Source organism: Eleutherodactylus coqui, chromosome 3 (genome assembly GCF_035609145.1).
Source record: "Eleutherodactylus coqui strain aEleCoq1 chromosome 3, aEleCoq1.hap1, whole genome shotgun sequence".
NCBI lineage: Eukaryota > Metazoa > Chordata > Amphibia > Anura > Eleutherodactylidae > Eleutherodactylus > Eleutherodactylus coqui.
This window is the reverse complement of record NC_089839.1, coordinates 132,927,746-132,942,253: the sequence shown is the minus strand read 5'-3', so window position 1 is coordinate 132,942,253 and position 14,508 is coordinate 132,927,746. Positions and strand designations below refer to the sequence as shown.

At 45.5% G+C, this 14,508-nt stretch overlaps 1 protein-coding gene across 2 annotated transcripts in view; it reads right to left on the bottom strand.

Moving 5' to 3' along the window:
• TULP4 (TUB like protein 4) overlaps positions 1-14,508 on the bottom strand; it is a 248,843-nt gene that overhangs the window by 60,108 nt on the left and 174,227 nt on the right. For both annotated transcript variants that reach the window (XM_066596090.1, XM_066596091.1), the window contains exon 6: positions 359-493. In XM_066596090.1, the coding sequence (XP_066452187.1) occupies positions 359-493 (135 nt within the window). The remainder of the gene's footprint in view (positions 1-358; positions 494-14,508) is intronic.

Here is a 14,508-nt window from a genome sequence, read left to right as displayed (position 1 = left end):
CAAGATTGCTTGGTTTTTCTTACTGAGAACAATCACACTACAATCCCGCAGAATTCTCACATTATTCTTGGCCGTGTAAATACGTCCTTAAGGTACATTCACACATAGAGGAATCAGTGCAATTTTTGCACAGCGGAAAATCCGCAGCAAAAACATAATCAAGATGCACAGCAACTGTTTGATTCTTGACGCTGTGCTGATACAAACTTGCCACCGCAGAAAATCTGCACCATTTCTACTGTGTGTGAACGTACCCCAATCCAATTTATTAAATTACAAATTATTGCCAATAAGCACAAAAAGAAAATCAAATAGTTTGCAGTTATGACATGAAGAAGTACGTAAGGAAGGTCTTTACCTTTCAGTCCTGAGCGAATATTGGTTGGTGACAAGTCATCATAGTTGTTCATCAAACTAATATCTCCAGATGTAAATCCGACAGTAAGCAGCGGCTTGATATTCTCCACTGGGATGGGATATGCAGCAGGGCCATCTGCAATGATCAATCAATGCTAAATAAGCTAGAGAACTAATAGCAGTCAGTAAATGGATGGCAGTACAATTGACCATATACAGTGCGGCATGACATACAATATACCAGGTACATAAGCTATTAATCATTCACTTCGGCCCCAGTACTCCTCAGAGCGGACAATATTCTGCATCTACAAAGGTTCTAGAATGAAAGATCCTGAAAGCAACCAGAAAAATCCAGCAGGGCTTTGCTGCCCTCATTTCATTTATTGAAGGGGAATGTTATCTAACCCAAGTTGGTTGTGTATTCAAAAGTAAAAAATAAATAAATTGCCCCCAATGAAGAGTTGGCACATTTCTACAATTTTTGTAAAACAACATTGGAGTGCCACATTTTTGCTGCAATTTTCCTAAAAATTGTGGCAAAAGCGTTTATATAAACACAACATTCAAATTTTGCCTGCAATTTGCTCAAAATCGCTGACAACCCAATTACAGGAAGGTGGAGAGTTGCCTGTATGTTGCTGTGGATGACACGATAGATTACTCTGTTCCTGCGTCTCTCACTGCACATGTAGCCTCTGCAGAGAAAAGCCAGGCACGGCTAAGTGATTGTACAGAATCATACAGAGTATCGCCTTAGACCATGTATAGACGGCCGGGTGTGAGTTGCACCTGAAATTCTCAATTGCAGCTCGCATCGGACAGCACACAGCAGGGACAGTGGACATTGCATGTCCTGCTCTCATCCTTAAATTGGACAAAATAGGACATGCTGCAGTTTTTTTTTTTACATGGACCACTTGTCCATGAAAGAGAATCACAGACCACATTGCCCCATTTTTTTTAATAGGTCTGAGTTCTGTCTGAATTTGCTCAGTTACAGAATTCCTATGAAATAAATGGTCTGTGTAACCGGAGCTCTAACGGTTGGGGAGTGATGGATAAGTCTGTGATATCCCTCATTCTGGTCCCTGTTAGACTGCAAATTACCATCTGCCCCTGCACAGGGTTTCCGAGTGCCTTTTCTCTCCTTTCTGCCACATCATAGAGGCGGGCTCTCTCCTCAGACCATCTGATTGGATGGTGAGCAGCATGTGTAGAGGTAGCAGGCAGCGGATCAGCAGACCTGACTCCAGGACTCACTGCACTGCAGGTAGGTGTGCTGCTACACTAGAAGCTCATACTTGTATTCTTCATACTAAACAACTTGCAGGAATGCTCTCACTTCTTTATACAAAACAAAAAAAAGTTGTGAATCAATTTCGCCTGCTTTGGTACATATAAAAGTGACAACAGAGATGACAGCAAGACGGCCCCAAAAAGAATGGTCTTACAGAATGTTATAGGAATAAATCATATTCCAGAAGATTTCACTGGTTTGCGCCAAATTGGTTATAATGAGAAGCTTCATGCATGAATATATGTATTTGAACTCAGGGGTACTCCCCTTGAGCCCCCATACTCTTCTCGTTTATTGTAAGGAGATACAATACAGTTATACTAAATATGACGCACCAATTACATGTATACCCCTCCCAACATCATAACTCATGATTGGCCTAGTATGTAACGACGCTGATGATTAATATATGTTTACGCCCCAGGTGTATGTTGCTATGTGAACACGTAATTTCTAGGAAACGCAACTAGAATAGACTATCAATATCTCTGCCTGGACTTAGGAATCGAAGGGAGTAGAACAGAAGTAGCCCTCTCCTTATGAGCGCTGGGCATCGCAGGTCTTTCTCATGAGAAACATATCTCAGGACCTTGTAGAACTTGAGATGAGGCGTGTATTTCAGGATACCAGCATAAAAATGCAGTTAACCATTTGACTGCTAGCTATTTTCTATGAAGGTGGATATGTGAATATATACATACATATATTTGCATAGGCTGCTTTAAGAAACACATTTATATTATTATTACTACAACAAGGCGGAGGCCACAAACAACCTCTCTCTCCTTCCTGACTGTTCTCCAGTTTAGATGGTGCTCCTGTCACTACTGGTACATGAGGCCCATCAGATTGCGCTGGTAGTCCCGCTCCTCCGGGGAGGGACATTCATACATGTAAATTATAAGATGACATATGCTGATTTGAGGTAAAACCAATCACAAGCATCACCCTTGGGACTCGTTCACATGGGTGTAAGCGCATTTCAGTCACGTAAATATGCAAAAAAAATGCAGACAGGCCCATTGATATGCTGCATAAATACGCAGGTTTCCTGCATATTTACTGCGTATTTATACCAGCCCATTTACTTCAGTGGCCTATTGCGCTACGTAATACGCACCAACATAGGGTATGCTGCATATTTTTTCACGTGATCGCATATCACATGAAATAACACAGTCAAGTGAATGAACCAATTGAAATCAATGGTTTCTAATCACTGCACATTATGTGCACAAAAATTGTGCATGTTTTACATAGTGCAAACGCGCTCATGTGAACAAGCCCTTAGGAACAAATCTCTGCAGGGCCCTGAAGCTCTGCAACTGTTAGGCCATGCTGGAAGTTCTAGTACTCTATAGAGGGGAAAGCATTTGAAAACGAATTTTAAATCCCTACTCGGAGAGGGGACACACGCTCCTTTTTCCAGTAGTAGCCTTCTGCTGTTGTCTCAGGCTGGTTTTGTCCTGGGATCCATCCTCCCTGTAGCCTGCTGCCTGGTTCTAGCCTAGAACTAGTGAGGCAGGAATACATGGCCATGCACCAGCGAGCCGCAGGCAGCACTTAGAGACTGCAAGATGATTGGTGATGGGGGCCTTCGCAGTGTCCTCGAGAAGACAGGACCCAGTAAGAGGCCTGGCTATGAGCTTCGATGGCACTGTAGCTAGCCTATGCATCTATGTAAACAGGCAAACTAGGTGGCGTATTACAAGAATGAATAGCCCGGTTGTGTGTTATCTATCTGTATGTAGTGTGTACTGTAAAGCACTTGTGCATATAGTAGGGGCTTAGTAATGGCACATGGCCCAAACAAGGGATTCACCTGCTTTTCCACGGGCTAGTCCAAGCTCCACAGTAAGAATATTACACCACCACTCAAGGTGGAGATGTAGGGAAGTCTAAAAAATTTGCCATAATGGCAGGAGCCACATTTTTTTTACTGTATATTTTTTCATAGCCCTAATTATATTACAAAAAGTCCAAAAATATTCACAGGCCACTTAGTCCTCATAGTAGGCTGACAAAAGTTTCATTATCATCATAGACCGCATTAGGGTCTGTTCACATCATATTTATCCTGGCTTATGTCCAAAATATTGAAATGGGATCAGAAGCTATGTCTGCAATTCTACAAATCTGCAGAAATAGAGACCAATAGATCTCCACTTCAACGGGTTTCCATTTATTTCCCACATTTTGTGTTCCTGAAAGATTATTATGGTGTACCATGTAGTTGATCAAAATATGTGATCAAAGCCATGTAAGCTTCCAACCTGCGCTGTTCTCTTAAAGCAAAACCAAGGCGATTAATATTGTTGGTGGAAAATTAAAGGGGTTTTCCATGGAAATACTAATGATGACCTATCCTCAAGATAGGTCATCAATAGTTGATCAGCGAGGGTCCGCTGCTTGGGAACCTGACCGATCAGCTGTGCGAGTGCATGCTGACAGCGCCGCAATAACAGAGGTCGGAGCGGAAGCCTCTGCGCCGACCTCTGTGTAGTGGCCTTCGCTTGTAAGTGCAGGCACGGCTCTTAGTGAAATCGCCAACCACTACATGGGAGGTTGGCGCGGAGGCTTCCGCTCCAGCCTCTGTTATTGTGGCGTTGACAGCATGCACCCGTTTAGCTGATCGGTCAGGGTCCTGAGCAGCGGACCCTCGCTGATCAACTATTGATGAACTATCTTAAAGATAGGTCATCAATATTATTTCCACGGAAAAAAACCCCTTTAATACTCATATTGCTGGCTACGCTGATGGACAACGTTATATGGCCCTTACATGATTAAAAAAAAAGTGTACAACCTTTCCTTGAGGGTAAATCTACAACTGCAATTAAGTTGGAACACTGTGTAATATATAAATAAATGTTAAAAAAAATGCAATGATTGGAAATCTGAAAAAAAAAATTTATGCAGAGTAATAATAATAATAATCTTTATTTGTATAGCGCCAACTTATTCCGCAGTGCAGTAGAACACAGAACATATATCAGAGGGGGAAAGGGAGACATTTTTCCACTACATTTAAAACAATTAACTCATTTAGAAATTGATGGCAGTAACACATCTCACAGAAGTTAGGACAGGGCCAACAAAAGTCAGGAAAAGTGGTACTAATGAAAAACAGCTGGAGGGTTGATTTTTTTAAGTCACATGACTGTGTATAAAAAGAGGGTTTTTAGAGAGGCAGAGTTTCTCAGAAGCAAACATTGTCAGAAGTTCACCAATCTGTGAAAAAACAGTCTAAAAATTGTGGGACAATTTCAGAACAATAATTATGAATGTAAAATTGTGAAGACTTTGACTATCCCACCATCTAAAGCACATAATATCAAAAAGTTCAGAGAATCTGGAGAAATTCATGTGCTCAAAGGACAAGGCTGATGGCCAACATTGGATGCTCGATATATACAGGCCCTCAGGTGTCACTGCATTAAAAACAGGCATGATTCTGTAATGTAAACCACTGCATGGGCTTGGGAATACTTCCAGTAATCGTTGTCTGTAAACACAGTTCACCATGGAATCCACAAATGCAAGTTAAAGCTGTATCATGCAAAGAAAAAGCCATATATCAAGACAATCCAGAAATGCCGGCATCTTCTCATTTATGGATCAAAGCACATTTGAAATGGACTGAGTCAAAGTGGAAAACTGTTCTGTGGTCAGAGAAATCAAAATCTGAAATTCATTTTGGAAGGAATGCATGCCATGTCCTGCAGACACAAGAGGAGAGGAACCATCCAGCTTTTTATCAGTGCACAGTTTTGCATCTCTGATAGTATGGGGTTGCATTAGTGTCTATGGCATGGACAATATACATATCCTGAAAGGCACTATCAGCATATAGAGGTTTCAGAACACATGCTTCCATCCAGACGTCTCTTTCAGGAAAGGCCTTATATATTTCGGCAAGACAACGCTAAACCCCATACTGCATCCATCACAATAGCAATTGGTCCCTTCACTTCCCAGACGTTTAAAGACTGTTGTACAATGGTAGACACGGCCCTTCCCTAACATCTTTGAGATGTGTTGCTGCCAACAATTTCTAAATGAGTTGATTTGTTTAAATGCAATGGAAAATGATCTCCCTTCCCCTTCTGATATGTTCTATTGGAAATAAAATATGGTTAGATGAGATTTTCAGATCATGACATGGTTTTTTAATGTTATGTAAAGAAAAAAAACTAACTGCCAAGACAGTAAATGAAGAAAAGTAAGAAATTTAAAAGCCAAGTTTATTTTTAATGCTGGTCACCTGAAGTTACTGCATTAGAGAACAAGTCTGTGCATGAGATGCACAAGTAAGGCAAAGATGAACTAAGATACAGAGTGTTATCTTTATTTATAGAATGCTGAACAACACCATATTTATCATGAATAAAGAGCTACTATGAAACAGGCTGCACATATGTGTTTGGAAAATAAGGTCACAACCAGAATAGAATCTAGAAAGTCTTTTACTTCAAATCACTGCGTGGTATACACCAAGTTACATACACAAACTTTTACATGTAAAGCTTTCAGATATTGGTTCATGAGTCTCTTTTATACTGATGTGTGAATGCCGCACCTTTATATGGAGTTTCCAAAGAAGCATTATTGTTCTGATAACCGTTATTGCTTTATGCTATGCTAAAACACCGCAGATTCGAAAGGGTTATCTAGGACTAACATACTGCTATACTTAGGATAAGTTATCAATATCAGATTGATGGGAGTCAAAAAAAAACTTCTGCCGATCAGCTGTTTGAAGAGGCAGCAATGCTCAGGTGAACGCTGCAGCCTCTTCTCTGGCCAGTGACATCACATTCTTTCAAACATGGCCTATGTAAAGCTCATTCTCATTCAAGTGAATGGGATCGAGCTGATATAGCAAGCACAGCCACTATGAAGTGAACGGCAATGTGCCTCATCTACACTAAACAGGTTGCAATGCTCACCCAAGCAACATGGCCTCTGTAAACAGCTCATCAGTGGGGGACCAAAACAACAGACCCCCTCCCCCCACTGACTCCTGATGATCTATCTTAAGAATAGTCCTAAATATCCTGATCCCAAAAAAGCCCTTAATCTAAGTGAAACAGTCTGCGGTGTCCACAGTTATGACAATTAGTTTCAATTGTGTCCTTAAAAGGATTGTGTCACCAGAAAGTAATCTATTATCCAAGGCCTCTTTCACATCTGCATTTGGGCTCCTTTAGGGCTTTCCGTTTTTGGAACAGACAAACTGAATTTAAATAGATCAGGTTTTTTTCCCATTACAATCAAAAATAGTAAAAAAAATTGAGAGGTTTCTGTTTGACTTCTGTTTTGTTACAGGACCAAAAAATGCATTTAGCAGCACTATTGTGCTGTAAAAAAGTAACAGAAGTCCAATGGAACAGATTCAAACAGACACATTTCTGGTTTATTTTCTATCATTGTTTTTAGAGATGAGCGAGCACCAAAATGCTCGGGTGCTCGTTACTCGGGACAAAATTTTCGCGATGCTCGAGGGTTCGTTTCGAATAACGAACCCCATTGAAGTCAATGGGTGACTCGAGCATTTTTGTATATCGCCGATGCTCGCTAAGGTTTCCATTTGTGAAAATCGGGGCAATTCAAGAAAGTGATGGGAACGACACAGCAACGGATAGGGCAGGCGAGGGGCTACATGTTGGGCTGCATCTCAAGTTCATCTTTTACTTCTGAAAAGCCCTCATTAGCAATGCATACCTTAGCTAAGCACCACACTACCTCCAACAAAGCACAATCACTGCCTGCATGACACTCCGCTGCCACTTCTCCTGGGTTACATGCTGCCCAACCCCCCTCTGCACGACCCAGTGTCCACAGCGCACACCAAATTGTCCCTGCGCAGCCTTCAGCTGCCCTCATGCCACGCCACACTCATGTCTATTTATAAGTGCGTCTGCCATGAGGAGGAACCGCAGGCACACACTGCAGAGGGTTGGCACGGCTAGGCAGCGACCCTCTTTAAAAGGGGCGGGGCGATAGCCCACAATGCTGTACAGAAGCAATGAGAAATATAATCCTGTGCCACCGCCATCAGGAGCTGCACACGTGGGCATAGCAATGGGGAACCTATGTGCCACACACTATTCATTCTGTCAAAGTGTCTGCATGCCCCAGTCAGACCGCGTTTTTTTATAAATAGTCACAGGCAGGTACAACTCCGCAATGGGAATTCCGTGTGCACCCACAGCATGGGTGGCTCCCTGGAACCCACCGGCTGTACATAAATGTATCCCATTGCAGTGCCCATCACAGCTGAGGTAACGTCCGATTAAATGCAGGTGGGCTTCAGCCCACACTGCATGCCCCAGTCAGACTGGGGTTCTTTAGAAGTGGACACATGCAGTTACAACTCCGTGTGGACCGACAGCATGGGTGGCTCCCTGGAACCCACCGGCGGTACATAAATATATCCCATTGCAGTGCCCGACACAGCTGATGTAACGTCAGCTGTAATGCAGGTGGGCTAAAAATTAATTGGATTACACTGTAGGCGAGGGCCCCCAAAAATTGGTGTACCAACAGTATTAATGTACCTCAGAAAAATTGCCCATGCCCAATCAAGAGGGCAGGTGAAACCCATTAATCGCTTTGGTTAATGTGGCTTAATTGGTAACTAGGCCTGGAGGCAGCCCAGTTAAAATAAAAATTGGTTCAGGTGCAAGTTTCAACGCTTTAATGAGCATTGAAACATATAAAAATTGTTTAGAAAAATTATATGACTGAGCCTTGTGGGCCTAAGAAAAATTGCCCGTTCGGCATGATTATGTGAGGTTTCAGGAGGAGGAGCGGGAGGATGAGGAGGAATATTATACACAGATTGATGAAGCAAAAATGTCCCCGTTTTTGATGGTGATAGAGAACGATGCTTCCATCCGCGGGTGCAGCCTACGTATTGCTTAGGTATCGCTGCTGTCCGCTGGTGAAGAAGAGAAGTCTGGGGAAATCCAAGCTTTGTTCATCTTGATGAGTGTAAGCCTGTCGGCACTGTCGGTTGACAGGCGGGTACGCTTATCCGTGATGATTCCCCCAGCCGCACTAAACACCCTCTCTGACAAGACGCTAGCCGCAGGACAAGCAAGCACCTCCAGGGCATACAGCGCGAGTTCAGGCCACGTGTCCAGCTTCGACACCCAGTAGTTGTAGGGGGCAGAGGCGTCACCGAGGACGGTCGTGCGATCGGCTACGTACTCCCTCACCATCCTTTTACAGTGCTCTCACCGACTCAGCCTTGACTGGGGAGCGGTGACACAGTCTTGCTGGGGAGCCAGAAAGCTGTCAAAGGCCTTAGAGAGTGTTCCCCTGCCTGTGCTGTACATGCTGCCTGATCTCCGCGCCTCCCCTGCTACCTGGCCCTCGGAACTGCGCCTTCTGCCACTAGCGCTGTCGTATGGGAATTTTACCATCAGTTTGTCCGCCAGGGTCCTGTGGTATAGCATCACTCTCGAACCCCTTTCCTCTTCGGGAATGAGAGTGGAAAGGTTCTCCTTATACCGTGGGTCGAGCAGTGTGTACACCCAGTAATCCGTAGTGGCCAGAATGCGTGTAACGCGAGGGTCACGAGAAAGGCATCCTAACATGAAGTCAGCCATGTGTGCCAGGGTACCTGTACGCAACACATGGCTGTCCTCACTAGGAAGATCACTTTCAGGATCCTCCTCCTCTGGCCATACACGCTGAAAGGATGACAGGCAAGCAGCATGTGTACCCTCACCAGTGGCCCAAGCTGTCTCTTCCCCCTCCTCCTCATGCTCCTCCCCCTCCTCCTCCTCCTCAACGCGCTGAGATATAGACATGAGGGTGCTCTGACTATCCAGCGACATACAGTCTTCCCACGCCTTTGTTTCCGAGTGCAAAGCGTCTGCCTTTATGCTTTGCAGGGAACTTCTCAAGAGGCATAGCAGAGGAATGGTGACGCTAATGATTGCAGCATCCCCGCTCACCATCTGGGTAGACTCCTCAAAGTTTCCAAGGACCGGGCAGATGTCTGCCAACCAGGCCCACTCTTCTGTAAAGAATTGAGGAGGCTGACTCCCACTACGCCGCCCATGTTGGAGTTGGTATTCCACTATAGCTCTACGCTGCTCATAGAGCCTGGCCAACATGTGGAGCGTAGAGTTCCACCGTGTAGGCACGTCGCACAGCAGTCGGTGCACTGGCAGATTAAACCGATGTTGCAGGGTCCGCAGGGTGGCAGCGGCCGTCTTGGAGTTGCGGAAATGTGCGCTGACCCGGCGCACCTTTCTGAGCAGGTATGACAAGTGTGGGTAGCTTTTCAGAAAGCGCTGAACCACCAAATTAAAGACATGGGCCAGGCATGGCACGTGCGTGAGGCTGCCGAGCTGCAGAGCCTCCACCAGGTTACGGCCGTTGTCGCACACGACCATGCCCGGTTGGAGGCTCAGCGGCGCAAGCCAGCGGTCGGTCTGCTCTGTCAGACCCTGCAGCAGTTCGTGGGCCATGTGCCTCTTCTCTCCTAAGCTGAGTAGTTTCAGCACGACCTGCTGACGCTTGCCCACCGCTGTGCTGCCACGCCGCGCGACACCGACTGCTGGCGACGTGCTGCTGCTGACACATCTTGATTGCGAGACAGAGGTTGCGTTGGAGGAGGAGGAGGAGGGTGGTTTAGTGGAGGAAGCATACACCGCCGCAGATACCACCACCGAGCTGGGGCCCGCAATTCTGGGGGTGGGTAGGACGTGAGCGGTCCCAGGCTCTGACTCTGTCCCAGCCTCCACTAAATTCACCCAATGTGCCGTCAGGGAGATATAGTGGCCCTGCCCGCCTGTACTTGTCCACATGTCCGTTGTTAAGTGGACCTTGGCAGTAACCGCGTTGGTGAAGGCGTGTACAATGTTGCAGGAGACGTGGTCGTGCAGGGCTGGGACGGCACATCGGGAAAAGTAGTGGGAACTGGGAACCGAGTAGCACGGGGCCGCCACCGCCATCATGATTTTGAAAGCCTCCGTTTCCACAAGCCTAAACGGCAGCATCTCCAGGCTGATCAATTTGGCAATGTGCACGTTTAACGCTTGAGCGTGCGAGTGCGTGGCGGCGTACTTGCGCTCAAACAGTGGCGCTAGCGACGTCTGGACGCTGCGCTGAGAGACATTGCTGGATGGGGCCGAGGACAGCGGAGGTGAGGGTGTGGGTGCAGGCCAGCAGACGGTAGTGCCTGTGTCCTCAGAGGGGGGTTGGATCTCAGTGGCAGGTTGGGGCACAGGGGGAGAGGCAGTGGTGCAAACTGGAGGCGGTGAACGGCCTTCGTCCCACCTTGCGGGGTGCTTGGCCATCATATGCCTGCGCATGCTGGTGGCTCCCCAGCTGATCTTGGCGCGACAAAGGTTGCACACCACTGTTCGTCGGTCGTCAGGCGTCTCTGTGAAAAACTGCCACACCGTAGAGCACCTTGACCTCTGCAGGGTGGCATGGCGCGAGGGGGCGCTTTGGGAAACAGTTGGTGGATTATTCGGTCTGGCCCTGCCTCTACCCCTGGCCACCGCACTGGCTCGGCCTGTGCCCACACCCTGACTTGGGCCTCCGTGTCCTCGCCCGCGTCCACGTCCTCTAGGCCTACCCCTCAGCATGGTGTATTACCAGTAGTGCAGAAACAGAACGCTGTAATTAAATGTGCCGCTTATTGGCCTGTGGTTGGAGGCTGACTTCGCTTACCGAACGCACAGCAGAGCCAGGAAATAATTTTGCGCAAGCCTGCTGTAACACTTAGCTGGCTGCGTATGAATTAGGAGGACAACTACACCCAGCACAGACCCAGTACACTGAGGACAGTCACAGGCAGCCCAAATAGATTTTTTTCCCCAAATGTTTTTGGAAAGGCCCACTGCCTATATTCAATAAATATCTCTTTTGTCCCTGTGTCACCACTACTGGCCCTGGAGTATGTAAAATAACTGCAGACTGTTGCACTGTGGACTGGAATACAGCGGTGATTTAACAGCCAACACAGAGCCAGGAAATAATTTTGCGCAAGCCTGCTGTAACACTTAGCTGGCTGCGTATGAATTAGGAGGACAACTACACCCAGCACAGACCCAGTACACTGAGGACAGCCACAGGCAGCCCAAATAGATTTTTTTTCCCCAAATGTTTTTGGAAAGGCCCACTGCCTATATTCAATAAATATATGTCTTCTGTCCCTGCCTCACCACCACTACTGGCCCTGGAGTATGTATAATTACTGCAGGGCGCAATGCTCTGCACGGCCGATATACAAAAAAAAAAAAAAGTGCAACACTGCAAAAACCAGCCTCCACACTACTGCACACGGTTAGATGTGGCCCTAAGAAGGACCGTTGGGGTTCCTGAAGCCTAAAATACTCCTAACACTCTCCCTATAGCAGCTCCGGCCCCAACAGCACTTTCCCTCCTCTATGTCAGAATAAATCTGTGGCGAGCCGCGGGAGGGGCCGATTTTTATACTCGGGTGACACCTGATCTCGCCAGCCACTCACTGCAGGGGGGTGGTATAGGGCTTGAACGTCGCAGGGGGAAGTTGTAATGACTTCCCTGTCTTTCTATTGGCCAGAAAAGCACACTAACGTCTCAGAGATGAAAGTGAAAGTAACTCGAACATCGCGCGGTACTCGTCACAAGTAACGAGCATCTCGAACACGCTAATACTCGAACGAGTATTAAGCTCGGATGAGTACGTTCGCTCATCTCTAATTGTTTTCAATTGGAAAAACTGATACATTTAAATTCATTTTAACTTCAGTTTCTCTCTTCCAGAAACAGAGCATGGCTTAAAAACAGATGTGAAAGGGACTTAAATTAAGTATTTCTGTTAAACATATTTAAGTACTTTTTTTCCACATCACTATGTATATTTAATATACATTGGTTAAATATTGCAGTATTCACTCTATCCACTAAACTTTATTATAGTCTGATATTTCCTGTTCTGTAGAGAACACTTTCAGAAGTCAACGGATGAAAATCACTGCCAGAATTATAATGCATGATAACACCTATACATAACAAGACTCCATCCATTCACAATATGCACCATCTTGCACCGTGACCTCTGCACAAACCCATAACAGTCAGTGAGCATTCTCCATTCCATAGCGTAAAGGAATTAAAATTATCTGTGTTACACTGGTTATTCAACGGTTAATATATAGCTTGGTCTAAACCTTGTAGTAGCAGCATGTCCTTGTAGTGGGGACTTTAGCGTTTCCTGGAGACCCTATTCAGTCATTGTATCTGCATTCATTTACTCTTCTAATGTATGCATTCGTCAGCACTAAGACTTTGATGATTTGTTACTCCCAGGGTGTTGTTGCCTATGATTGGACACTATACCTTTCTTTCTTCTGCTTTGCATTATAAATAAAGTTAACAATGAATTGGTCTCTCAGAAAGAGTGCAGCGGTGACTTCACACAATTGATAATAAAATAATAATCTTTATTTATATAGCGCCAACATCTTCTGCAGCGCAAGTCTAGATCTCAAGCCGACTGGTTTTCTTCTTGCATGGAAAACTAGAACAGCAAAGAATGGAAGAAGCAGTGTGCCAAGTAGGGAATGTATTGCTGAGAGGTAAGGAAAAGTATCCAACACTGCAGAAATGCACAACTGGAGAGAATACAGAACGGCCCCCAACCGGCGGAGGAAGCACCAAAACCCGCAATTTCGCATCAGAATCCACAGTTAGCCGTATAGATTTTGGTGCAGAATTCATGGACGGCATATTCCGCAATGCTCTTGCGGAACATTTCATCCTGTGTGAAAGATCTCAAATAGAGATGAGCGAACGTACTTGGTAAGGGCGATTTCGCAATCGAGCACCGCGATTTTCGAGTACTTCACTACTCGGGTGAAAAGTACTCGGGTGCGCTGTGGGTGAGCGGGGGGTTGCAGCGGGGAGTGGGGGGGAGAGGGAGAGGGCTCCCCCCTGTTCCCCGCTGCTACCCCCCACTCCCCTCGATTGCGAAATCGCCCTTACCGAGTACGTTCACTCATCTCTAATCTCAAACTATCCTCCAGTTTCAGGCAAAATTCTGTCCCTGAAGCAAAGAGGGCAAGTTATTTACTGGCATTCTATGCTGATGTCCCTCCGATCCACCTGTTTTGGGTCCCGCCTGCAGCAGGCCCATGCAATTTTCTAGCTACCTAATGCACACTGCTCTCTGTTTGGACAGTAATGATCATGTGATCAGCGCTGGCTAATCAAAGAGTAGGTATAGGACATTGGCAGTCTACGGCTGATGTCTGTTGTTCTTTCTACGATGCTCATAGTTAAATTGCACAAGAGAAAACTCAGATCCCGGTAGCCTTATTGCTGATTCAAAATTTAAAGGAATACTCCAAAAATAGTTTCTTATAATCCATCTGTAAAGCAAATGCTGTAAAAAAAAGTCCTATCACCTTTTTATTTAAAAAATAAAAGCTATATCATTATTATAAGAATTTATAATCTGAAGATGACTTATTAACTTCTGTGGGAGAGTGTTCTAGATAAGCTTTGTAACCTGTGCACTGCTCATTATGTAGGGAAGGAGATGAAGGGGCTAAGATTGCAGCCCCTTCTTAGCATGTTCCATCCCTGCAGTCCATGGCCGCTTACATGTACTATACAGCCTTGCAGTATATGTAAACATCTGTATATGTAGTTTATAAACTACCAATTTCCCACGAAAATAAGACCTACCACGACAATAAGCCCTCCCCCAAAAAATAAGCCCTAGCTACATATATATAGGTGAAAGCCCTCACTGACTCATTCACTCTCTGACTCGCTACTAATTCTCTAACTTCTCTGTGCCGTACAAACTTAAATTTGGCACGACCATTCTTTAGGTC